Source organism: Adiantum capillus-veneris, chromosome 14, assembly GCF_014529385.1.
Source record: "Adiantum capillus-veneris isolate H3 chromosome 14, ASM1452938v2, whole genome shotgun sequence".
Lineage (NCBI taxonomy): Eukaryota > Viridiplantae > Streptophyta > Polypodiopsida > Polypodiales > Pteridaceae > Adiantum > Adiantum capillus-veneris.
This window is the reverse complement of record NC_140944.1, coordinates 38,097,233-38,124,075: the sequence shown is the minus strand read 5'-3', so window position 1 is coordinate 38,124,075 and position 26,843 is coordinate 38,097,233. Positions and strand designations below refer to the sequence as shown.

The 26,843-nt window shown below is 40.3% G+C and overlaps 1 protein-coding gene across 1 annotated transcript; it reads right to left on the bottom strand.

Moving 5' to 3' along the window:
• Positions 1 to 12,073: 12,073 nt before the first annotated feature.
• Positions 12,074 to 16,668, bottom strand: LOC147442220 (gibberellic acid methyltransferase 1-like). Its single transcript, XM_086529620.1, has 3 exons — positions 15,921 to 16,668; positions 12,942 to 13,244; positions 12,074 to 12,717 (listed from the first exon to the last, which is right to left on the bottom strand). Exons 1-3 carry the CDS (start codon positions 16,512 to 16,514, stop codon positions 12,370 to 12,372), a joined length of 1,245 nt encoding a protein of 414 aa, XP_086385746.1. The 5' UTR covers positions 16,515 to 16,668; the 3' UTR covers positions 12,074 to 12,369.
• Between the last annotated feature and the right edge of the window lie 10,175 nt (positions 16,669 to 26,843).

The following is a 26,843-nucleotide window of genomic DNA, read 5'->3' as shown; positions in this document are numbered from 1 at the left end:
TTTTGCAAAGAGAATTTTTCTCTCTTTAGACCAACTATGAGGACAGAGTTAATTTTGATAAGGGGAGAATGTAATAGGACTAGTCTTTAAAGTTCTTAAAGTCGAAAAGAATGTAGCAGGGCATATCTTTCGTTAGTACGATTTGAAAGATTGTTGAATAGTCTATTAAATAGAGCTTATACGAATGAGTTGAGATATTAAGAGAGAACATATATTCTTTAAAAAAAAAAAAAAATAATACACTAAAGATGGATTTGATAAAGATTAATGAATAACAGATAGTCTGTTTATGAAGAGTAAAATTGAGATTTTTATTAATATCAATGTTTTATATTTATGTGTTTTAGCTTAAAATGCATGGGTAGGCTTAAAATAAGTTGTAAAAGTAGTGGAAACCCAAAAATAGAGGTTTTATGAGTCGCGACCTAAAAGTTGCGTTTTTAGCCAAATAGAGATGTTTTTTGCAATTCTGTCCGCGTTGCCTTGTAGACCAGACCTATTCCCGTCGTTTTGAGTACCTGGATCGCTCTGTTCTGAGTTCGTTTGTAAAAGTTATGATGAAAACAAACAGAAGGCAGCAGCAGTGTAATGTACACAGGGACACACAGACCTACAACATCATACAGTTCTCCCTGCTATCAACCAAGAAGTGGATTGTTTCTTCATGGTAGAGTATGGCAATTGAGATTATGAAGGTATATAATTATGTTTTTTTACTTTGATTATCATGTTGAATTGGTTGCACGAGTATGTTCTTTTGGCTATTTTGTAGGCGATGCAGAAATCAATGTCTGAAACAGGATCTGTGTAAAGTGTCATGATAGAAATCTAACCTTTACGGATCGCTTAGCGATCACGTTCTTATATTATTCTCGCAGGTATACTTGGTACGAAAATCGTGCAGGCTTTTCGAGGAAAAGAAGGATAAAAGCACGACAGGTGGTGCGTTGGGGATCATTCACCGATCTCTTCTTCTGCGAGTGCGAGTGCGAGTGCGAGTGAGAGTGAGAGTGAGAGTGCGAGTGCGAGTGAGACGCTGCATGCAAGCGAACTGAAGCTCGGGGGTGGTCGGGAGGTTCGAGCTCCGTACAACGGAGTGCGCCCATATATTTTGCTCCTCTGTTGTATCAAATCTCTACAAAGATTCATCAATACAAAGATCTCTTTCTCTATCTTTTGCTATCGATCTCTATTATTCGGTTCCCGTGACACTCTCTCTCTCTCACTCTCTCTCAGACACAGTCACGGCGCTCAAAAACTCACTTTGATTAATAATCTGAATCCCCTAGGTTACAAAAACTTTGGCTTATATACCTCAGCCTTGGAGGTGAGAACATCTCTAACTAATTACATCAGCAAGTGAAATTACTTCGGGATTACAAGCTGGAAACTCAATTGAGTCCCGTTACTTAATGAATGGCTCAAATAAAAAATAATGTCGGAAAGACATTTATTACAATCAATGGTTACAAAATGATGAGTGTGAGCAAAAATGTGGGTGTGATCCTCTGTTGGCTCAACAACACACAAGGAGAATTTCTAATGTGTGTGTGTGAGTTTATTTATATATGTACATGTTTATATATGTGTGAGTGTGTGTGTATACACACAACACATATGTGTGTGTGCATATAAATTCTCCTCATGGATGTGTGTATGTATATGCATGTGCATGTGAGTGTGTGTGTGTGTGTGTGTGTGTGCGCGCGCCAGAGAGAGAGAGAGAGAGAGAGAGAGAGAGAGAGAGAGAGAGAGAGAGAGAGATGTATACACATACTCATCCATGACAAGAATTTCTAATATTGTACAAAAAACCAGAGGGATCTAAGATCTCTACCTCACAAGTCGAACTCAACATGTGTCACTCAAAATGATCGAGCAGGGGGGGCGGGGGGGGGGGGAGAGAGAGAGGGGATGAGGGAGGAGGGGCTACTCCGAGATCCCGTAGAGCCAAAGAAATGTGTATGTGTGCACGTGTATGTATGTGTGTGTGTGTGTGTCTGAGAGAGAGAGAGAGAGAGAGAGAGAGAGAGAGAGAGAGAGAGAGAGAGATTTTGTAGACTTTGTGTGAGAGAGAAAAATGGGGTTTAGACTTTGTAGGCCCAATTAGTCCGGCAGCTCAATCGCACTCAATCTTGATATATTATCGTTGCCACTGACTATGTGACAAAGTGGGTAGAAGCAAGGGCGACACATAAGGCTGATGCACGGACAACTACCAAGTTTCTCTTTGAGAACATTATTACAAGATTTGGTTGTCCCTTTGAGATTGTGAGTGACAATGGTACTCATTTATAAATGCAGTGATAAAGGAACTCGCTATCAATTTCATGAAGGCTCACCATAAGTCCACACCTTATTATCTACAAGAAGATGGCCAAGCTGAGAGAACCAACAAGACCTTAATTTCTATCCTGATCAAAATGGTGGAAGCTCATCGCACAGATTGGGATTTGAAGGTGACTTCTACTCTATGGGCTTATTGTACTTCTTACAAAGTGGCTATATTTGTACACCATTCAAAATGGTATATGGCCAAGAAGCAGTTATGCCATGGGAGTGTAATTCCTAGTCTGCACGTAGCTTCACAATAAGGTTGGGATGGTAACCCTTTAGTTGAGCGCTTATATATCCTTGAGAGATTATATAAGAAAGACAATTGGTTGTGAAAAATGCACTTGTGGTGAAAGATAAAAGGAAGAAATGGTTTGATCGTCATCTAAAGAACAAAGATATCAATGTTGGGGATAAAGTCTTTATGTATGGAGTGCGTAACAAAAAGAAAAAGTTAAAATATGCAAGACAAGGACCATATAGAGTATGTGAAATCACCCCACAAGGTACCATTCGTGTAAAGACTCTTGATGGAGGTCAAACCATTGGATTCCTCAATGGGAAAAATTTAAAAGATACCATGATCCTTTAAGCCAAGAGGCAGCCAAGGCACAAACAGAATTTAAGAAGATACAAGCTTGAGTTGAGGGTAAAGAGCAACAATAACGCAGAAGACGCCAACGAGAGGCCAACCTTGGAGTTACACATGCATTCCACGTTGAAACAGAGGATGATTGGTTGGACTCTAACACACCTCTACGATACCCTATTGAGCTATATAGCACCTATGGAAAAGTGCTATATAATGTTTTATTAGACATGGGTTCTAATTATAATCTGCTATCATAGGGTGTGTGGTCACTACAAGAGGTTGTGTGCTCTTGTGACGCTTTTAGCGACGGAAATACACTGGGTTTTTATAACCCCCCACATCACTAAGAGCGTTGCTATTAGCGTCGATACGGGGACGTCGCTATAAGCGTCCCTATGGCAGTCGCTATATGCCTTGCTATATAGCGACGTTTATAGCGACAGCTATAGCGATGCTGCAGAGCCTAATATAGCGACGCCCGAGATGAATATTTTTTGGTGGCGCCACCCATCAACCATATTGAATGTTTCATTTGTCTATTTACCTTTAAAAAAGAGTGCAAAGGTAAATATAGACCCAAAATAGTCACCCACAAGACAATATAATCATTAACTCAATCATCCATAGTACATATTGTTTGCAAAATAAAGATACAAAAATGACAAGCGTGAATTGATGAAAGTAAATCAATGACAATTGTACACAACAGAAAAATCACTTGATTGTTAATCATTGCAAATGTAATAGTTACAAACCATTGTCATTATTTAAAACATATACATGGTTTTCAAAAAGACGTATAAAAGTCGTATCATGATACATAATCTATGACAAAAAGAAACTAATGCTATCTAGCTATGGCTAAACTGACGTCGTCTAATTACAAGTCTCATCGCGTCGAAGCACCGTATCTGTCGGATTCTGCAAAAATAAACAATAAGGTAGATTTTGGTAAGTATAAACATATAGTGACATTTATTAAACAATACAATAAATAGAAAAGAATAAACCCTAATACTAACCATGCCGCCGCGAGAAGTCAGGATGTCTATAAGGACGTTTAAGCCCTTCCTGCCTGCGTACTCACGCTCGTACGGTGTGGGTCACGTCCTGTAAACGACCACTGTCAAAACATACAAAGAATCCATTATGTTAGAATTTCAAATCCCATAAACCCTAAACTATCAAACATAGATACGAAAACACTTACAAAATTGGCCTCAAATGATGCCCACCCGCCGCTCCCCAAGTGGTGTGAGCTCCCTGTCTCTACTCACGCTTTGGCTGCCTCCTTTTGTTGATTCTACTTGTCGGGATTCTCGCGCGCTTCTTTCTTCGCATGCTTCCAATCTTCTTTGGCCATCCAATCTGGTCTGCTCCACCCATTCTAGATTGCTTTTTGCACTTCGGAAAGCTTATACTTGCAGTATTCGTGCATTCGAACCTTCATCACATCTCCATTGAAGCGATCATCCCGTGTTGGAACGGGAAACTCGTCATGAAGCATGCTGATGACTCTGTCTTTTAATTCATTCGGTACTTCACTCCACGTGTCTAGTATGTAGTGTCTAAATACCTAAGAGAAAAGACCGTGCATGCACGAAATCACCTTCTTGCCTTCATCATCCAAGATGATGCCGCCGCTGAAGTCGACGGAGTAAGGCAAGCCCTCTCGCTGCTAACGCGTGAACCTGGGTGTCTTGGCAGGGGTCTCTAGCAGCGTGTCAATGGGGGTACGGATGCCAGGTGTCTCCACTGGAGTCTGAGCCCCTAAGCGAGGAGTGTCCACTGGAGTGACCCCTGGAGGAGTAGCTAGTGGTGTGTAGCTACGGGGAACGGCCATCAGCCACGCAAAACTTGGTGTCGATGGCGATGCCGTGGCTGGTGTCGGGACGGAAAAAGAAGGGGAGGGTAAAGAGCCTCGTTGAACACGAGGCGGTGTCGAAGCATCGGTGTCGCCACCACCACAACAAGCGCCACCGCCACCACTAGAGCGCTGGTGCCTAGACGAGTGTGAAGATCATCTCGTCGACACTGAAGCTTCGGAGCACGCTGACTCCGAAACAGAGGGTGATGCGGATGGAGTAGGAATGCGCGATGGTGCGCCAGAGCGATGACTCTCCACGTACCACTGTCTCTGTTGGGGTGACAAAGAAGAAAGAAACTCCTCATCATCCATACCTACATTAAACACATGAACATTTAAACTTAATATTGAATGAATGGAGTAGAAAACATGGACAAGTAGATAGATAGAGAGAGAGAGAGAGAGAGAGAGAGAGAGGAGGAGGAGGAGGTGCTCGTCGTCTCTGCTTATGAGAACATACCTAGAGCATACGTACTTGGAGTGGACACAAAGACCATTAAATACAATGACGCAAATACTTAAAGAGCCGGAAAATTGTACAAGAAGTTGAATGTGCTTGTAGCTTTGGAATGTTCAAAGGCTAGCAGCAATAGAAAGCGTTCTTCTTCTATTCAACTTGAGTGATGGAAGAGGCAAGTTCATAACTCTGAATTTACAAAACGGAGCAAAATTGTTCAAATACAATATTTATGGCTTTAAGAGATCTCTCTCTCATCCTCGCATAGCTCAACATAACTTCCTATATCTATATAGAGCTCTCCGTTTAAACAGATGTCCTTTGTTTCATTTTGTAGATTCTCTGCATGCACCCCATAGAGAGTAGCAGCTTGATGTTCCTCTAGCACCACCTCCACGGCTTTTGACTGAGCATCTTCTCTGATCTCCTCTATTGATGCCGTTGTGATTGGCACATGGTAGCCTTTAGACGTCCATGCACTACGAGGGGCTACCTCTATGACATACCACCAATTTGATGCAGACTTTGTAGTGTGAAATATCACCTGCTAGAGCCACATAACTTACATGAGAGCTTCCAAGCACATAAAGTCTAAAATGGGATGTTAACTATTTACATACTTACTTGTTCACAATGCTCCGGTAGTACGAAAGTGTCTCTTAGGTCAGTCCATTCCTTAGTTGAATCCACCTCAAGAAAACTAGACTCTCCTCTACGCACAGTAGCGTTGCGACCCTTCATGATTATCTTGAACCATTGCACGTCGAACAAGTCGACAAAAAATCCTCTATAATCGATCCTCAAAATCTCTTGTAGCATGCCGAAGAAAGTGAGTTCCACCACCATAGGATCTGCATCAGAGGACCGTCGTCGACTAGACTGTTCAAATTTTTCCATGATTCTACAATCTTGAGTAAAACGTTTTTTGTCGATCCGTTGCACCCTAAAATGTCGACCTTTACACCATGCTGCTGTGTATGACTTATACTACAACCAACAAAGATTATGAGTGGCCGTTCAAACATCTAGAAAGTTACTAGTCGTACATTGCAAACTTACCTTGGTCGCGCAACCCCTAGAGTACTCCCACTCTTCCTCAGTCACTTCTTCACCACACCGTTGTGCACTTTTCAATTGGTTGTGCAACCATCTTAAGCTCATGAATGTTGGTAGGCTCTCCAGTCCCGTTGGATAGTGCATCGGTGGTCGTCTTCCCCATCTCCACTCGATTCTTTCCCTTTGTCGCTCTTGCTTTGCATCCTCATATTGTGAAATCCACTCCTGCATGACTGGATTGTGAAGCATGCAAAATTGGTTGATTTTAGCCTCTAGATCTTCCGTCATCTTCTTCTCAACATCGAGATTGCACATGAAAATTCTAGATATGCGCTCATCATCTATAGTTCGCCATAGCATGTACCGGGCTTTATCAAATCCATCAGGCCACTCTCCAATGTACCCTAGGGACTCTGATACCAGCCAACCTTTTGCCATGCTACCCTCCGCACGTGCCTTCTGATGCACATTAGAATGCCTCTAATCAAAGCATTCCATCGACCTGTGTGTTGGATCATATCCACTACCTCTATGCCAATCCACAATTGTTGTATCTCTTCCAATAGTGGACAAAGATACACATCCATATTCTTCACTTTATATCGCCCCGGCACAATCAAGCTTAGCCATAGGTGCCCCTTCTTAGTAGTCAACCACGGGGGAATGTTGTAGTTGATGATTACAACGGGCCATACACTGTAATATGTTGATCTTTGACCAAATGGATTTACGCCATCCACAGCCATGCCTAAGCGCAAATTTCGAGCTTCCCTGGCAAAATCCGACCATGTTCCATCTATATGTTTCCAGGCTGCACAATTTGCAAGAATCCGTAGCACACCATCCGAAGATTTATTCTCCTTATGCCATGATGCTAGGGCCGCCATGGACTTACATTCAAAGAAATGATTGATGTGAGGAAGCAGAGGAAAATGTCGCAAAACCTTTTGCGGAATTTTTGTTCCGTGGAGATCTACTCGATATCTTTCAGAATCACATTTCGGACACTTCTCCATGTATTCCCCTCTGAAAAGAATGCAATCATTAGGACAAGCATGGATCGAATTGTAATCCATCCCCAAGTTTTGCAAAATCTTTCTTGCTTCCTCTCAGGAATTTGGCATCACATTATCAGCTGGTAGTATGTGCTCTTTGAGCAATCTACACAACATAAAAATAATATACAATTGTGTAAAAATCTATCAGATCATTATACATTTAGAGTTTTATTAAAGTAAACTAATTGTAATAGATCACATGAAAAGCGCTGTGACATTAGTGTCACTCCATCCAAACTTTGTCTGCATGTTGAGAAGAACCAGAAGCGCTTTCAATCTAGCCGCACGTGCTCCATTATACAATGGCATATCGGCTTCACTTTTTATATCATCATAGACAAGCCTTTCTGAATCCATGATCGTCTCAATCATTTCATCAATCTCGGGCTCAAACATTGCCTCGTTGGGAATGTGGTCTGCATGATCATCCCCCGAGCTGTCGAAAGCTACATCTTGTAGCCTCACATATGCTGCTTGACCAAAGCGCCTGCGAACACGTCTATTGGGTTGCAAGACTACTGCCTGTTGGCCAACATGAGAGTCTGATGAGTTATAATTGGCAACAACTCGATCTATAATAGATGGATTGAACTCGCCAAATTCGCGAACGTGCTGCAAAGAAACGCGTCTTGTCCGTCGCACAGCATGCTTGCAATGGTTACAAGGACATAAGATCCTCGTTGTGAGATAGGTGTTTCGGTTGGATGGCCCCACATCCTCGTCACTACTCATAATGAGGGTAAAAATCTTATAACCTGGACAATAAATTTAATCTTCTATTGTCATTCTTCGTCTTTTATCTCTCTCTCTCTCTCTCTCTCTCTCTCTCTCTCTCTCTCTCTCTTTCTTTGTTCACACTATAAACTACCTCACATTCTCTAGTCATGTCCAATCCCTGCACACCTTGGTCTAGAGGTGCATGGAGATCAGAACCATCAGGTTATAATCTTGTCTTTATTGGTCAATGCCTATATTTGTGGGTACAAGAAATCTACAAACCCACGTCTACATGATACTGCATGTAGTGGACAAAACCCCTTTGCCTCTTCTCTAGCTGTAGCATTTCACAGCATCTTAACATCTTTTCACTGTAGATCTTTGTTTATAGCATGCAGGTACGCCATTCTTGCAATGTAGCTGATGTCTGCTCAAGGCACTTAATTCTTAATTTAGATTTGACAGGATGTGGTGTGTGTGTGTGTGTGTGTGTGTGACCCTTGGAATCTTCATCTTGCATCACTAATTTCTGTGTAGGCTCAATTTGCTCTTCCATTAGCTGAACATGATGGCTTATTGTATGGTAGTAGCAGTCAAACATGCAGATGGAGTTGCTGGTCCGCATGGACTGTCGAGGCTATGAGCGCAGGAAATTTTCTTACCATTTTCTCACCATTTCCTCTAACCTTATCTTAAATGATAAAAAGAAGAAAATGGTATAACCTTTCTATCACCCAAGTGTGGTAGATTGGTTATACCAATTCCCTCTTCAATAACAGGGAAATAACCTAAATCTAATCTAATATAACCCAAGTGTGGTAGATTGGTTATACCAATTCCCTCTTCAATAACAGGTAAATAACCTAAATCTAATCTAATATAACGTAAATAAACATAAATCTTATCTAATATAACCGAAATCTAAATCTAACGTAAATAAACGTAAATCTAACTAAAAATAAACCTAAATCTAATTTAATTTAACTTAAATAAACCTGAATCTAATTTAACGTAAGTCTACATTTAACCTAATCTTTAACGTCTTTTGGGATAGTTTTCTATGACGTTAAAACTCTCTTCTTCTTGTGTATGTGTGTGTGTGTGTGTGGGTGTGCGTGTGCCAATAAAAAGAGAAAAATGGTATAACCTTTCTATCACCCAAGTGTGGTAGATTGGTTATGCCATTTTCCCTCTTCAATAATAGATAAATAACCTAAATCTAATTTAATATAACATAATAAACCTAAATCTAATCTAATATAACATAAATCTAAATCTAATCAAACGTAAATCTAACTAAAACAACCTAAATCTAATTTAATTTAACTTAAATAAACCTAAATCTAATTTAACGTAAGTCTACATCTAACCTAATCTTTAACGTCTTTTGGGATAGTTTCCTACAACGTTAAAACTCTCTTCTTCTTGTGTGTGTGTGTGTGTGTGTGTGTGTGTGGGTGTGTGTGTACCAATAAAAAGAGAAAAATGGTATAACCTTTCTCTCACTCAAGTGTGGTAGATTGGTTATGCCATTTTCCTCTTGAATACCAGGTCTTGAGTTCAACTCCTCGTCGGCTAGATTTTTAGGTCTCTTTAATTAGTTTCCTACGACGTTAAATTAAAATCTCTTCTTCTCGGGTGTGTGTGTGGGTGTATGTGCACACCAATAAAAAAAGAGAAAAATGGTATAACTTTTCTATCACCGAACTGTGATAGATTGGTTATGCCATTTCCCTTATAAATAACATGTCTTGAGTTCAACTCCTGTCGACTAGATCTTTAAGGTCTCTTGGGATAGTTTCCTACGATGTTAAGCTCTCTTCTTCTTCCTCTTTTCTCTCTCTCTCTCTCTCTCTCTCTCTCTCTCTCTCTCTCTCTCTCTCAATCTGTGTGTGCATTCTTTGTTTATGCATGTGTGTGTGCGTTTCTGGTTTATGCATGCTCTCTCTCTCTCTCTCTCTTTTCCTCTCTCAATGTGTGCGTGCTTTCTTTGTTTATGCATGTGTGTGCGTTTTTTGTTTATGCTTGTGCTCTCTCTCTCTCTCTCTCTCTCTCTGTCTCTCTCTCGTTCTATCTCTCTCTCTCTCTCTCTCTCTCTCAAAAACACAATGTGTGTGTGTGTGTGAGAGAGAGAGATAGAGAGAGAGAGGGAGAGAGAAAGAGGGGAAGGGACCATGAGAATGAGGAGAGGGAAGGAGCATATCTGGCTCTCCTTCCTCTCCTCGTGTGTGTGTGTGTGTGTGTGTGAGAGAGAGAGAGGGAGAGAGAAAGAGGGGAAGGGAACATGAGAGTGAGGAGAGGGAAGTAGCATACCTGGCTCTCCTTCCTCTCCTTGTGTGTGTGTGTGTGTGGAGAAGAAAGAGAGAGAGAGGGAGAGCATTACCTTGCTTGCTTGAGCGCGCATCAAAAACTCAAATCTGAGATCTCAGTTTTTGGACGCTCTCAGTTGTTTTTTTTAGCCTTGGTGGCGTCGCTATAAGCGTCGCTATAGGCATTGCTATGTTACTTGTAACATAGCGACGTCGTGCTTTTTCATGTTTGAGTGTCGCACTACGAGCGTCGCTACTAGTAAGCACGTCTTGTAGTGGGTGTCAATTAGGGAATCCATCTCTATCTGAGAGTATTATCCTAGTCAAGGGTGTCAACAAGAAAAGAACCACGGTTTTTGGAATCTGTCACACTTCTGTCAATTTTGACAATGGGGTTGTAGCTCAAGACTTTTTGGTCATGCCTGCTGGAACTATGGAGGGTAATATAAACCTAAGACGCACGTGGATGATAGCTACCAAATGCACTATAGATTGGGGAACAGGGAGTGTCACAACACACAAACAACCTCTTAGCCCTGTCACTTAAGCCATAGTCCCTGAGATATTACCTCCTGAGGAAATAAAACCAAAAAAATTCCATGTCCAGAATTTTGAACCATATGTCCGTATAGCCCAACTCTCTAGAGCTTCAACTGATGTAGTTGAAATAAAGCTTGAGACACACAAGACCCATCTTAATATAACAAAATAAACATACAAGTGGGTCCCTAAAGCTTCTTTAGAGACCATCGCTAATGCTAAAAAATAGGAGCCTGGTAAGAGAAGTCCCACTCGCCCCAAGAAATGTAAGAAAATGTTGCGTTGGAAATGATCAAATTTAGGTGCCAACACGTAAATTGTGCTCTTACCTATCACCTGACCCATGTGAGCCCAATCCTGTAGCTCCCTTTAATCTAGCCTAATTCTCATTGGTACACCTCCAAGGCCATCCAATAGGAATTGGGTACACCTTGTGGGCATCTGGCCTAGGGAGCTGACATGTGTCCCTCATTCCCTTTGTGTAAAGGGAGCCTGTGTGTGTGTGTGTGTGTGTGGCTTTCTCTCTCATCCCCTAGAAGAAAGGCTCGCCCCCTCCCAAGTAGGGATGTGCAAAGACTATTTTGAACACACACAAAGCATCCAATTCCCCTAGGGTTGACCTTTGGACACAACCTTTGAATTTTGGAACCTTAGCATTTTGGAAGTCTTAATGGGCTGAACCTTATGGTCTTTTTAGCCCATTGTTGCACATGGCTCTTTTGCAAATGGCCCCCCCCTTTGGATCCCTATTTTCCCTCCTTTGGATCCCTACTGTGGCCGGTCTACTAGCTTAACCAATATTCTAGCTTTTTCTCCCCCGGCACTTCCCCATATTAAATGATCGTTTAACATGAGAAAATCATTTAGGATAATTAGATATTGATTATTATGACAGATAGGGAGAGATATGGCCAACTAACCGAGCCGCCGCAGAGGAAAAGGAGGGAGAGTATGCCCCCCCTCTGCCCTGCCTCCTCGGCACCAATCGACAACGAGAGAGAGAGAGAGAGAGAGAGAGAGAGGATCTCTACACACAATGTTTGATTTTTTATTTATTTATTGCGGTGCATATATATTTGGATATTTGGTAATTTTAAACCATATTCTTTTTTCAAACAAAACAACCTAAGGAAAGAGAAACACTTTGCAAATGGAAATAATGCTCATTATAAAACACTTACAACATAGGAATGTACTTGTAGGGAGAAGCTATTTAATCTTAGAAATCATACAGAAATTAGGTGTTGCGATTTTCTATGGACATCGTAGAGCTCTTCTTAAAAGGAAGTGAACCATGTCAGAAACAGGAAGAAAGAAATGAACATATATGAACCCACAACCTTAGCATGGAGATGTTGATTCTTTTGAGAGTTCCTCAACGCCACAATGCCTTCACACATGTTGCTATTGTATTGCCCATAACGATTTAACATGCTTTCTTATGAGCGTATAAGAGATGCAATGAGCAGATTATGAAAAATACCCGAACCAAGATAATGGCTTTGCTGGACTACAATGCTTTTAAGCTTCTCAAAAAGAGCATCTGTTTTGGTTTTGCCCATATGGGCCTCCACAGTTGGCTTTAAGATGCTTGCATACATGTGTACCCATTGTTTCGCTATCTGCATTTGATCCCCTTGGTTGGGGAAGACGGCCATGTTTTTAATAGTTTCCATCTGTAACACTTTTAGATCTGGTACATCTTTTAATGCTTCTCCTAGCTCTTGTTGGTTGAAGAAGTAGATGGGAATGTTGAACATTTCCATCTCCTCCAATGTTATTAGGCCCTGAGACCAAGCACTCTCTCTCTCTCTCTCTCTCTCTCTCTCACACACACACACACACACACACACCATCATCAAAAATGGACATGCATACATAGATACATATGTTTTATACACACACATAAGGAGAGTAAGCTTCATCCATAGATTAATACACTATTACCATTTATTAATCTCTAGAAAAGTAGATTCATCCTCTTTGAGCTTAACGAAAAGATCCTACTTACCTCATGCACCAATTTGTTCCATGCTAAATCAAGAGCTTCAAAGATGGAGTCTACTTGCACAAGGTCACTCGTGCCCTCGTTGAAATTATCCTCTAGATCCATAGTACTTCTTACAACCGAGCACAAGAATAAAATTCCTCCCTTGGTAAGCTCATGTGCTCTACTCTTCAAAAAATGCTTCACATCAATTTTGGATTGTTTAGCATAAGCATCACGGACATTCTCTAACGATTTGTCTTTGCTAATCCATGTACAAGCACCGTTCCATGCAAGAGAGGTCTTCTCAATAATGCTTGGAGGAATCTGAAAATGGATTTAAAAGAAAGCAAATAAACACAATTCAAAGCTATAAAATGTATGGAGTTAACAATAGATTGGTAACAAGACACTTTTATATCCTTGGACACTTTTGTGTCCTCTTCACTCAATAACTTTCAAGAATTGTTGATTGAGATGCCAAGTAGCTTCTAAAGTGGTTTATATCCACAAAGCTAGTTTATGACTTGGAGAAAACTTGAAGTTTTTTGGGCTAGTGATTTCATCTTTAGATTTTGGTTTGAACAGCATGTTTAAGCCTAACATGAGCCAAAAAAAAACATATGCTAAAATTGGCATTAGACCACCCTAAAATACAACTTAATGACCTTTAAAGTGCTACACAAACAACATGGGTGATTCATAAGATGTTTTCATGCTTCCAATAACTCGAGAGACTATATATTGGAAGTTATGGCCCATTTATGAAAAATTCTTTGTGCTAATTTTTTAGTAGAAATCACACTTTGATTAATATTTTGGGGAAAAGCTTTAAAATCATAAGGCAATTTTGAGTGTGGTCATTGACTACTATGTAGGTCTTCTTCCTTGAGTTTTGGGGCTTCTAAGACCTTAAATAGAAAACAACACATAGATAGAAGTGATTTTGCTTTTCACAAAAATAGTACTTATTTTGAGTTATGATCATGTTGTGTTCAAATTTCTAAATTCCACTCAATCAACATGCTTCTTTTGAAGCTTAGCTCCATTAAAGGAAAGTATACAATCTGAATTTGGCACCAACTTAATAGGTATGTAAGACATCCGAAAGGCCACATTGTGGATGCGAGTTTTTTCGTTCGTGCAATTTTTGTACTTAGGTGTGTTCCAAATTGTCTTATGAAGCTAAGTTTTGATGCTTTCTATGTTTGAACATAAAAGTAAAGAACCAAAGTGTGTAACATGGAAGAATTTATAGTGGTAATGGTAGGTGTAGCATAGAAACATCGATGATAGATTAGCAAAATAAAGAAAATGCAAATCTTTTATATTTAATTCTATGTCCAAACAAATTTTGTGGGCCTACAACAACCACATACATTGGTAAAGAACCCATTAATGTTTATAGAGAAATTATGCTTGGTCGTTCGAGAATTTTGTATATTGTGTAAAATGGGGTTCGCCTGGCAAATATATCGTTTTTGGTCAATTTGAGCACATACTGGGTCGAATTGACAACACATTAATTAATTAACCATAGAGATTATGTCCGAATCTTCCAAATCGAAAAGGAAAAGGGCCCAGTTGGATGCTTGCACGTGCGGTTGCTTTGCAGCCAGCATCTGTCCGAGCTCCACCCTTGCAGGCACGAACGTAGCCTGCCTCTGTCCCTACCTCTGTCCCATTGCACGTCTGCGGCACTCCAACCTTAACTGATGCTGAAATCCAAACTGCCCGAGTAACTCCTGCTCGCAAGAGGTGTATCTAGAGATGCTAAGGACTCTGGTTCAACTCCGACAAACCAGACAGCGCTCAAACACCTCCCTGCTCGCTGCGCTTCTCTGCCAACCCCTTCGGCCCTCACTCACGCCCTCCCCTGCAGATCACGGACGACACAGAAATCTCCTCTGTCACCCCCTTCGCCCTCACCAATCGCCACCCCTGCAGAGAGAGAGAGAGAGAGAGAGAGAGAGAGAGAGAGAGAGAGAGAGACGGATGTCACCCCTGCGTCGGCTCCACTCCACCACACACACCTACTAACACACGTCAACGCACTTTCGTTTTACTCCCCCTTTTGGAAGATATCTCTCGAGATACCCTGTAATTTGATGTGCTTACGAATTTTAAAGGGACATACTCAAGAGTTGTGAGTGTTTCTTGTTTTTGCCACATAAAGTGTGCTCTTAGCTAGCTTTGAGTATATGTAGGCAGTTCATTCATATGATTAGTAGTATTGAATTTGTTTCCAAAACCCGAAAGGACATTTTGATGTCTTGTTAAGTCACCATACTAGTGTTGAGCACGAACAATTACAAGGTGTGATCCATTGACCCTACTTTCACTTTCTATGAGTAATTCAATTACTAAATTAAAACTATGTAAAAAAAACAATTTGGAGATCACATGAAGAATCTCTTAGCTTACACTTCATTGGTAAGTAGTATCCTTATTCTTAACGGGAAGACATATTTTCAAAATTTTCAATTAGGTCTCCCCAGTCTAGTCTCGGATAAATAAAAAGCCTTCAAAACACCTTGAGTGTGTAAGCGAAGGGTGCGTTTAGGAATTGAGACCCATGAAGGTGAAAAGTTAAAAAAAAAAATTGTGTTCAAAATAAATAAAGAGGTGATCTACTTCACATTGGTGTTTTTCTTCCCTTTTATTTTTCATCTAATTTTTTTTAAAGTGTCTTTTCTATACGTACTTGTACTATGCAAGCAGTAAATTTTTTTTTTTCAATATGCCTTTTTTCTAATGACAAAAGAAAAGACATGAGACAATTTAAAACTAGGACAAGCCATTAAAAAAAAATTGAAAAATTTATTGTCTTTCACTCCCCCAAGTATGGACTTCAGTTATAATGATAAAATATCATACCAAAAATTGACTGCGTCAAACCTGTAATGAAGAACCCATTTACAAACTAAAATTGCTTCAGTACATTCAAAAGTGACAGTGTGTTTTAGAGAGAGAGAGAGAGAGAGAGAGTGAGAGGGAGAGAACCTGCGAGAGCCAATGCAAAGCGTAGGAGCAAATAGCAAGATCCAGTGAAGCGAATGGAAACAGGCGGCCGTAGAACGATCCTGGCACGCCCGCGACGAAGACTAGGGGAGGCGGACGATTTGCTAGCTCATCGTCGACGGCGCCGATGGTAGACTGAAGGTTGTGCTGCAAGGATTGAAAGAGAGAGTTGAAATCATTAGAAGGCAAGTCTGAGAAGAAGTACTGGATCTCAAGTGGGCTCGAATGCAGTGAGGCAGTGCAGGTTTGTCCCACTGTTTGAAGCACGAAGTCTGCGCAGTCCAAAGTGTTGCGACCGTAGGAGCAGCCGAGGTCAGCGATGGCAATGTGGTGGCGGCGAGGGACGATCTCGTCGTAGGCAGCAGCCAGCGACCGGCCGACGCTCTGATTCATTTCAGCTTCCGGCCGGTCGTTACTCTCATTTGCAGCTACTGTGCGGGCATTTAGCGTCTTGAGAACTAGATGCTTCATTGCTTCCTCCAGGCGAGGCTTGGCCACGGAGTGAAAATTGTAGTTCTGACCCTCTGAGTTCTTTGCGTAGCTCTCCTCGCCCGCGATGCCTTGCATCGCCCTCATCGTCTATGGGTATGGGTGCTAAGGCTGTGGGTGGCGTAGTAGAAACATACGCATGAGCTCCTTGCTCTTTAATAAACTCATGCCGTCCGAGTATTTACTAGATTCAAATTCATAGATCCAAATAGGGCACATGCGGTATCATACTAATCTATTGCAAATTGCACTATAAAAAGTAGTACATCTTTTTATTCTTTTCATGGGCATGAGGACACCTTGAAAGGCAAACCACATATGACAAGGAGTGCGGATAAGAGAGAGAGAGTAGGGTAGTGCAAGAAAAAATGAGGCCTATGATGAAGACTTCTCCTCAACCACACCACCTCAAGGCTCATGCTTGTACTGATCATTTGAGGACTATGACATTCTTCTGTGGAAAGAAAGATGTGAGTGCACTAGTCAAATTTTGAATCAAAAGGGAGAATGTGACATATCTCTAATGGGAAAATAATGTGCAATACTAAGTACTACAAACCCTCTTAGCTATTGGAGCTTGAAATACCTAGAAATTCTTTTTGGAACTATATTAGAATTAGATAGAGTAAAAAGTTACAAAACTACTCCCCACGCAGTAAGGGTATTGCTAGGAGGATGCGTATTTATGCTTTTGTATTTCCTCTTGCAAAATCGTAGACACATTTATGAGGCTCAATGACAATATAGTTATCTCTACACAATTAATATGCATTTTTTGGTTGGTAGAATTTAGAAGCGAGAACTTGTCCATAGGCCAAGTTCTACTCCGCACCGGTCCAAGCTAGATGTGAGCTCTACTATGCACCAGTCCAAGCTAGATGTGAGCTGTCGGGCTTGGTGATCGTATGGTCGATGTGATTGCCTCGTGAAAGATCAAAAATGATCCAGAGGGTGGGCACTGGGCATGGCCCCTTAACGCACTTTTTCTTTAAAACAAGGTAAAGTTTTTACGGTTGCTTCAAAAAGGCAATACTTTTAGTTGTAATAAATTGTATGTGTGTGTGTGTGTGAGACATCAAAGTTCAAGAAAAATCATTTTGAAAAACATACAAAATTTCCTTCGGGTAGATTCAAAGAAGAAAATTTACAAAATAATCGGTATTTTTTGTAATTTTGGCGGCTTTAGTAAATTCGGGCAAATGGGTAGATTTGGGGCACGCCGTGGGATCAACGGTCCATGATGTCCGCGCTCCCTAAAAAAGGTGTGGGCCATTGATCCCATCGAGCCCATCCCCGTGTGAGATAGTGCTAAGGGAAGTATGGGTCGCCATATGGCAAGGAGGGAGCCCAAATTCATAAAGTGGAGCCCAAGTTCCTACTACTTGTACAGTGGCGTATTGGGAACATACGCATGATCTCCTTGCTTTGCAATAAACTCATGCCCTTTCTACGTCTGTACTCTGGATATTGGAGAGGCAGAGAGAGAGAGATCCGTCACTTGGGCCTTCGAACCCATCAGCTTCAAACATATTCATCTAGTTTGGTAGGTTCGTGCATCCATACTCGACTACTTGAATAAAATGATGTAATTTTTTTGGCTCTTCTATTTATTCAAACGCGTATTTGGCTTTTTTTTTTTTATAAGGTTGTTCACGTAGAGTGTGAATTGAACGTAGAAAATAAAAGGCTCAAGATGCCTGCTTGTGTGTGCAGTCTATAGGTGCCCTTAGTTACAATCAACCCCCCCCCCCCCCCCCCCCCCCCCCTCCCCCCCCAAAACAATTCTCTCTCTCTCTCTCTCTCTCTCTCTCTCTCTCTCTCTCACACACACACACACACACACACACTCACTCTCAATAATCATGCCAAACTTAAAAACTCCACCCATTGATGAAACTTGTGATACCCATACCAAGGCACACACCACCTACCTCTTAGTAGCTACTCTTAAGGGTCTTCACCTTCTCTGCAGTCCCCAGCATGCATCCAAATGGAGCTTTCATAGTGAGTCACTCATTGTGAACTTAGTTATCATCACGCCAAGGCAATCTTGTCGAAACTCTAAAAAGCCTTCCACACACACCTATTACCTATTGAGCATCTCAATTATAGAGTTGGACATCTTTTAACATCCATAAGAATTCATGTACGAACAAACAACCATGCATGTTCTTGAATAACATCAAAGATGTTTAAATATCATGCACATTCTCAAACATGTATCCTCGATAACATCAAATGATATCTAGATACTATGTGCCATTCCTGTAGCTCAAAAGCTTCCCTCCGTGTGGTATGGTCGACCCCTTGGGGGGGTCACTTGTATAAATTTTATATATCACGTGGATTCAAGGATTATTTTTAAAATTATTTATCTATGTATTTTTTATAAATTAAATACACCTTTTTTTTATTTAATTTGTATTTTTCAATTCTATTTTGTAGTACCATTCTGTATGTGAAAATATGAGAAAAATAAATTGGAGGAAAATTCGTAAAATACCCTCAAATTTCAAAAATTCTCAATATGCCCCTCACATTTGACAAAAAATTCCCAAAGTACCCTTTGATTCCTCCAAAATACCGAAATTACCCGTCATTGACCTTGTAAACATCTTTAGAGACGACTTTTTTTGCAACTCTTCAAAGGAATATTGCTTCGCCCTCATTAGGTGGCCAGAACATCCTTTTTTTGGGTTGATTAGACGGAATCCAACTCAGATTCCATTTTTGAGCTTCTAAGAAGGCCGACTGGACTCTGGAGATGAAAACCAAAAATCAAATGGGAAGCTCACGTGTGTCAGATAAGCCTGGTGCGACAGGCCATGCGTGGCTCAAGGGGAGGTGTCAAGAGAGAAGGCGAGGGTGAATGTTACCATATACATGTGGTAGTGATGTGTGTGAACACACTAGGACCGTCGGGGCATTTTTTCCCTCTTTAGGAGGTTTTTTCCCCCGTGCATTGTATATACGCCCATCACTTTAGGGCTATCTATCTTTCCATTGCACACTAAGTAATACACTCTCTATTGTGTGCCTTGATCTTCCTTTGTCTTCTCCAAGCTGTGTGTGTTTCTCTGCAACCCTAATTCCAACAATTGGTATCAGAGCAGGTCACGTCCTCCCGGGGTTAGTCGCCAGCTGCTCCAGCACACGCCTGCTCACTTTCTCCGATTTCAGTGAGCTTTGGCGAGCGTTCGCAGCTTGACAAATATTTTGGGAGATCTCGAAGAGCTTGGTCTGCTCAGAATTTTGATTTGGGCTCATTTCGGCCTCCGTTTCCACTACAGGCAGTACTGCACAAGCTATTTCGTCATTTTGTGCAGAATTTCTGTCAGTGTCGTTTTCTGCATAACAGGTGCCTTATAGTCTTCTACGGTTTGTGCTATATAGCACAGGTTGTTCCCGCTCCATTTCTCCTATTTTCGGGCAGTTTTCACATCAGGTGCAGCATTTACCATGGCTGACAACAACAACACAGATGCGTTCAAGATGTTTGCTGCTGAGGACAGGTTGGATGGGGACAGCTACCATATGTGGGCTTATATGATGCAACATGTTCTTGTGTCAAAAGGTGTCTGGAACATTGTGCAAGGCATTGATGTACGTCCTGGTTCTAAGGATGTAGGCGATGTTGAGGATGTTGCAGGTCTTGCTGCAAGGATTGCAGTTGTTAGAGTTGTTTTGCCTACGGCAGAACAAGCTCGTTGGGATGTTAAGGATGCGCAGGCTCATGCATTGATTGCGTTGTCTGTGAAGCGCACCATTGCTCCTCACATCCGTTCAGCAAAATCTGCAAAACAGGCTTGGGATATCCTAGCAGGTCTTTATGCAAGCCGCAATGAGGCTAAAATTGCTTTGCTGCGTAAAGAGCTGGAGTCAAAGATTATGCATGAGGAGGATTGTCACGGGAACCGAATAACAGAGATAGACAGCAAAACAGAGGAAGAAATCTTTGTATTGATAGTGTTTGATACAACAGAGAAGCAAAATATATATGGACGCACTCCGTTGTACGGAGCTCGAACCTCCCGACCACCCCCGAGCTTCAATTCGCTTGCATGCAGCGTCTCACTCGCACTCGCACTCGCACTCACAATCTTACTCTCACTCTCACTCGCACTCGCACTCGCACTCGCAGAAGAGAGAATGGTGAATGATCCCCAAACGCACCACCCGTCGTGCTTTTATCCTTCTTTTCCTCGAAAAGCCTGCACGATTTTCGTACCAAGTATACCTGCGAGAATAATATAAGAACGTGATCGCTAAGCGATCCGTAAAGGTTAGATTTCTATCATGACACTTTCCCAGATCCTGTTTCACACATTGATTTCTGCATCGCCTACAAAATAGCCAAAAGAACATACTCGTGCAACCAATTCAACATGATAATCGAAGTAAAAAAACATAATTATATACCTTCATAATCTCAATTGTCATACTCTACCATGAAGAAACAATCCACTTCTTGGTTGATAGCAGGGAGAACTGTATGATGTTGTATGTCTGTCTGTCCCTGTGTACACTACAATGTTGCTGCTTTCTGTTTGTTTTCATCATAACTTTTATAAACAAACTCAGAACAGATTAATCCAGGTACTCAAAACGACGGGAATAGGTCTGGTCTACAAGGCAACGCGGACAGAATTGCGAAAAACATCTCTGTTTGGCTAAAAAAGCAACTTTTAGGTCGCGACTCATAAAAGCTCTATTTTTGGATCTCCGCTACTTTTTCAACTTATTTTAAGTCTACCCATGTATTTTAAGCTAAAACACATAAATATAAAATATTGACATTAATAAAAATCTCAATTTTACTGTTCATAGACAGACTATCTGTTATTCATTAATCTTTATCAAATCCTTTTTTTGGTGTATTATTTAAAAAAAAAGAATATATGTTCTCTCTTAATATTTCAACTCATTCGTATAAGCTCTATTTAATAGACTATTCAACAATCTTTCAAATTGTGTTAACGAAAGATATGCCCTGCTACATTCTTTTCGACTTTAAGAACTTCAAATATTAGTCCTATTACATTCTCCCCTTATCAAAATTAACTATGTCCTCAGAGTTGGTTTAAAGAGAGAAAAATTCTCTTTGCAAAACACTAAGATCAACCCATGATGCATCCTCTACTGGATAGTTCTGCCACTTAACCAAAACTTCCACAATATCTCTATTTCTCATATGTTTAAAATGCCTATCTAGTACTAAGTCTGATTCTACAGTCAATGGTCCGTCATCTTTCAACTTAGAGTTGTCCTCTAAAACATGATGCACATTAGGAACATACTTTTTCAATAAACTCACATAGAATACATGATGCACTTTAACATGAGAAGGCAATTCCAATTTGTAAGCTAATGAACCAATGCGCTTCAAAATTTTAAATGGACCAACAAATCGTGGAGACAATCTTCTATCATTTCCAAGAATCAAATGAGACTTCTCAGGAATAACCTTTAAAAAACCATATCACCAGTTTCATACTCCACAACACGATGTTTCTTGTCATAATACGGTTTATGTCTCTTTTGAGATTCTCTAATATTCCCCCTGATTTTGGCCAACTCGCTATCCATTTTCTCAAGCATCTCACGTGAGAGTTCTACCTTATTCCTCGATAGCCATACATTGCCTCAAACGGAGTCATCCTAATAGATGAATGCAATTGAATATATATATGGGCGCACTCCGTTGTACGGAGCTCGAACCTCCCGACCACCCCCGAGCTTCAATTCGCTTGCATGCAGCGTCTCACTCGCACTCGCACTCGCACTCGCACTCTTACTCTCACTCGCACTCGCACTCGCAGAAGAGAGAATGGTGAATCACCCCCAAAACGCACCACCCTTCCTTCTATTCTCCTCCAAAAAGCCTGCGACCTCTTAAAATAGCCGCTTTTCTATTTTTGGCGCTCGGTCGACTCGACTTGCGCGCCAATATACCTGCGAGAACAAGGTAAAAAAACGTGATCGCGAAGCGATCCACAATTTTTCAGCTGTCTTCAACTGAACATAACTCCCAAACGGAGCCAAAACAGCCCAAGTCCGTCTCATACAATCTTGTTGCCCTCGCTGCGCTCTTCGACGGCTATGTGATGGAAAATTTCCATAGCCTGCTCCGATTTGCTGAAAATCAACCTGCAAAACAGCATTTTCTACAAAAACGATGCAAAAACAGCAAATCCAACTTTTTTCTTAATCTTTGGCCTTCAACGAGCATCAAAACATCAAAATCTCTAAAGACTCAAAGAACCAAAGTTGTTCCTTATAACGCAGGCTTCAATCGCTTCATACATCACTTTTTCAAAATCCCACGTTAACGCCTTCAAAAATGCCCCAGAAAGTGCCTTCAGGATCAAAAAATTTTATCGGATGAAAACAATCCACACATCCTTCTACACAGTGGACTAACTTTAAAATGACCTAGATCATGTTAACTTTATTAGTGACAATTGGTATCAGAGCAGGCGGTTGATTCTGGACATGGAAGGATACGAGAGGAGGATGAAGGAGCAAGAAGACCTGATTCGGCGACTATGAGAAGATCTGAAAATTGCAAATCGAGAGTGTGCTGAGGCTCTGTGGGGCAAAGCAGGACGAGAGCTTGATATCTATGTAGACCTTGATGGCCAACATGAAGGTGAAAACCATGCTAATCCACCTGGAAACAATAATCATCGTGGTAGCACTGGGGTACCGCCAAAAGAAACGATGACGATATGGGAGAAGCGACAACCAAATCATTCTTAACGAAGGCTAAGCTTAAAGAGTTTGATGGCATAAGAAAGATATGCGAAGATTTAGAAGCGTGGATTGAAGAACTCAAAGATTGGGATTATACTTTGAATATCGAGAACACGACCACGAGACTTTCAAATGCTCGAGCAAGGTGATCGATAAGACAATACGTACCAAGATGGCTCAATTGGAGACTTTTGGCGATGCGTACGATAAAGGTAAGTCATCTACCCCTTCTTTGTGATGTTTTATGTCTTTGATACGTCCTTTGAAAGCTTCTGTGAGATCGAATTTATGCGTAGAATTTGAGATTAAAATTTGAATTTCTTAATTGATTTGGATAGTATTCATTGCTTCTTATCGTCTAAATTGATAGAGAAATTAAACTTGAAATTAAATCGAGAAGTTAAAAGACTTGTGGCCTTAACTAGTGGTAATAATAGTTCCACGAAAGAGTTAGTAGAATTTTATTTTTTTTTTCTTTGAAGAGTTGAAATCATAAAGATGATTTCTATAACATAAACATTGATATGCATGATGTTATCATTGGTATCAATTAGATCATTGAAAATCATGTTTTGATTGATTGTTAAGAAAGAAAAATATATCTTTAATCATTTGATGATGATAAGTCACGCTCTTTGTGGAAAGAAAGAGATTCTAAATCTAGTTTTGGCAATGGAATTGATAAGGTGACTTAGATAAGAGTGTGAGACGTTGCTTGTGTTTGCTTGTGTGAGACGTTGCTTGTGTTTGCTAATGAGATTAAAGAGAATCTGTGGATAAATATAAAGAGACAAATCGAGAATTTATTGAGGATCTCTTACATGAAGTTAAGGATGTATTCCGGATGATCTTCCTGGTATACCTCCGCCTAGAGCGGTAGACCATGCCATAGATCTATATCCAGGAGTGACACCTTATTCCAGATCTCCATATAGGATCAATATTGATGAGCTTAAAGAGTTCAAGATACAACTTGATGATCTTTTGAAAAAGGGTTTCATTAAACCTAGTATATCTCCTTGGGGTAGTTCTATGTTATTCCAAAAGAAAAAGGATGGTACATATAGGTTATGCATCGACTAAAGGGGATTAAACAAAAAAAGACCATTAAGAACAAATATCCTCTTCCTCACATAGATGAACTGCTTAGTCATTTGAGTGGTGCCCCAATATTTTCAAAGGTTGACCTTCGTTCTGGCTACCATCAAATCCGTATCAAGGCCGAGGACATTCCAAAGATTTCTTTTCGTACACGTTATGGACATTATGAATTTAGAGTTCTTGCTTCTGGTTTAACTAATGCACCAACAACTTTCATGCGCTTAATGAATAATATTTTTCACCCGTATCTTGAGGACTTCATTCTGGTATTCTTGGATAATATTTTGTGTATTCTACGAATAAAGAAGATCATGCATTGCACTTAAAGAAAATATTTGAGGTTTTGCGTGAACATAAATTGTATGCCAAAGCAAGTAAGTATTCTTTTGCAAAGAATCAGATTGTGTAATTGGGAAGAGTGATTTCTAAAGAGGGGATTCACATTGATCTTGATAAAGTTAAGACTATGTTAGTAAGAGATGTAAGAAGCTTTATGGGTCTAGCACAATATGAGAGATCACACATTAAATATTTCTCTAAGATAGCAAGTCCTTTGACCGAATTGACCAAGAAAGACAAGGGTTTTGTGTGGACTTCTACCTGTGAGACTGCTTTTGAGACCTTGAAGGCTAAAATAGCAGAAAATTGTGTTTTGAAAGTTCCTCAGATGGGCAAACCGTTTGTTGTGTCATGTGATGCTAGTGGTGAACAACTAGGGTGTGTTTTGACACAAGAAGGAAGAGTGCTTGCATATGAGTCTAGGAAATTAAGACGACATGAATTGAACTATGCAACACATGATCTAGAATTGCTTGCTGTTGTTCATGCATTGAAACATTGGCGTCATCTTTTGCTTGGTGTCAAATTTTAATTGCGTACTGATCATCAAAGTTTGAAGTATATTTTCACGCAGCCATTGTTAAACAACAGACAAAGAAGATGGATTGAATTGCTAGCTGAGTATGACTTTGATTTGAAGTATTTGTGTGAAAAAGAAAATAAAGTTGCACATGCATTGAGTCGTAGGCCCATGTGTAATTTGTTGACTGTTGTGCGATCCAATTTGATTGATGAGATACATGCCAAAGTTGAAAATGATTCTTTTTACATGCCTATTTTGAAATTCTTGCGTGAGATGTATGAAAATAGATATCACTTGTATAAGGGAAATCTGTATTGTTATGACCGCTTGTGTATTCCTGCAAATTCTTCTTTTAAGAGTGAAATTCTGCATGAGTGTCATAATTCACCTTTTTTCTGGTCATCCTGGATTAAATAAGACATATGAAAATATTAAAACCTTATTCTTTTGGCCGCGTATGAAATTGGATGTTAAGAATTATGTGTGTGAGTGCTTTCAATGTCAACAAGTTAAGATTGAGCATAAGAGGATGCCTGGTGACCTTCAACCCTTAGACATTCCTTTACAGAAGTGGGAGTGTATATCCATGGACTTTATCATTAGACTTCCTACTACTCGTGGAGGGTATGATTCGATCTTTCTGGTGGTAGATAGACTCACAACACAAGCTCTTTTCTTTCCTGTAAAAATAATTTATACTGCATTGACCATTGCATACTTGTTTATGAAAGAGATATTTCGTTTGCATGGCATGCCCAAGAGCATAGTGTCTGACAGAGATTCTAAGTTCACTTCTCATTTCTGGAGAGCGACTTTTGACTCTATAGGTACCCAGTTACGCATGTCTAATGCTTTCCATCCTCAAAACGATGCGGAAACGGAGAGGGTGAATCGTATTTTAGAAGATATGTTACGAATGTATGTCAATGAAAACCAATCTAATTGGAATGAATATTTGCCTTTGCTTGAATTTGCATACAACAGTTCATATCATTCATCTATTAGGATGACTCCGTTTGAGGCAATGTATGGCTATAACTGTCCCACACCTATAAATTTTCTTAGCTCGAGGAATAAGGTAGAACTGTCACGTGAGATGCTTGAGAAAATGGATAACGAGTTGGCCAAAATCAGGGAGAATATTAGAGAATCTCAAAAGAGACATAAATTGTATTATGGCAAGAAACATCGTGTTGTGGAGTATGAAACTGGTGATATGGTTTTTTAACGGTTATTCCTGAGAAGTCTCATTTGATTCTTGGAAATGATAGAAGATTGTCTCCACGATTTGTTGGTCCATTTAAAATTTTGAAGCGCATTGGTTCATTAGCTTACAAATTGGAATTGCCTTCTCATGTTAAAGTGCATCATGTATTCTATGTGAGTTTATTGAAAAAGTATGTTCCTAATGTGCATCATGTTTTAGAGGATAACTCTATGTTGAAAGATGACGGACCATTGACTGTAGAATCAGACTTAGTACTAGATAGGCATTTTAAACATATGAGAAATAGAGACATTGTGGAAGTTTTGGTTAAGTGGCAGAACTATCCAGTAGAGGATGCATCATGGGTTGATCTTAGTGTTTTGCATAGAGAATTTTTCTCTCTTTACACCAACTCGTGGGACAGTTATAGCCATACATTGCCTCAAACGGAGTCATCCTAATAGATGAATGATATGAACTGTTGTATGCAAAT

Coding starts and splice junctions, on each gene's coding strand:
- LOC147442220 (XM_086529620.1), bottom strand. CDS start 16,514: ATGAGGGCGATGCAAGGCATCGCGGGCGAGGAGAGCTACGCAAAGAAC. Junction 13,245..15,920: donor CTTTGCATTGGCTCTCGCAG/GTTCTCTCCCTC, acceptor ATCCATTTTCAG/ATTCCTCCAAGCATTATTGA. Junction 12,718..12,941: donor GGAACAAATTGGTGCATGAG/GTAAGTAGGATC, acceptor GCTTGGTCTCAG/GGCCTAATAACATTGGAGGA.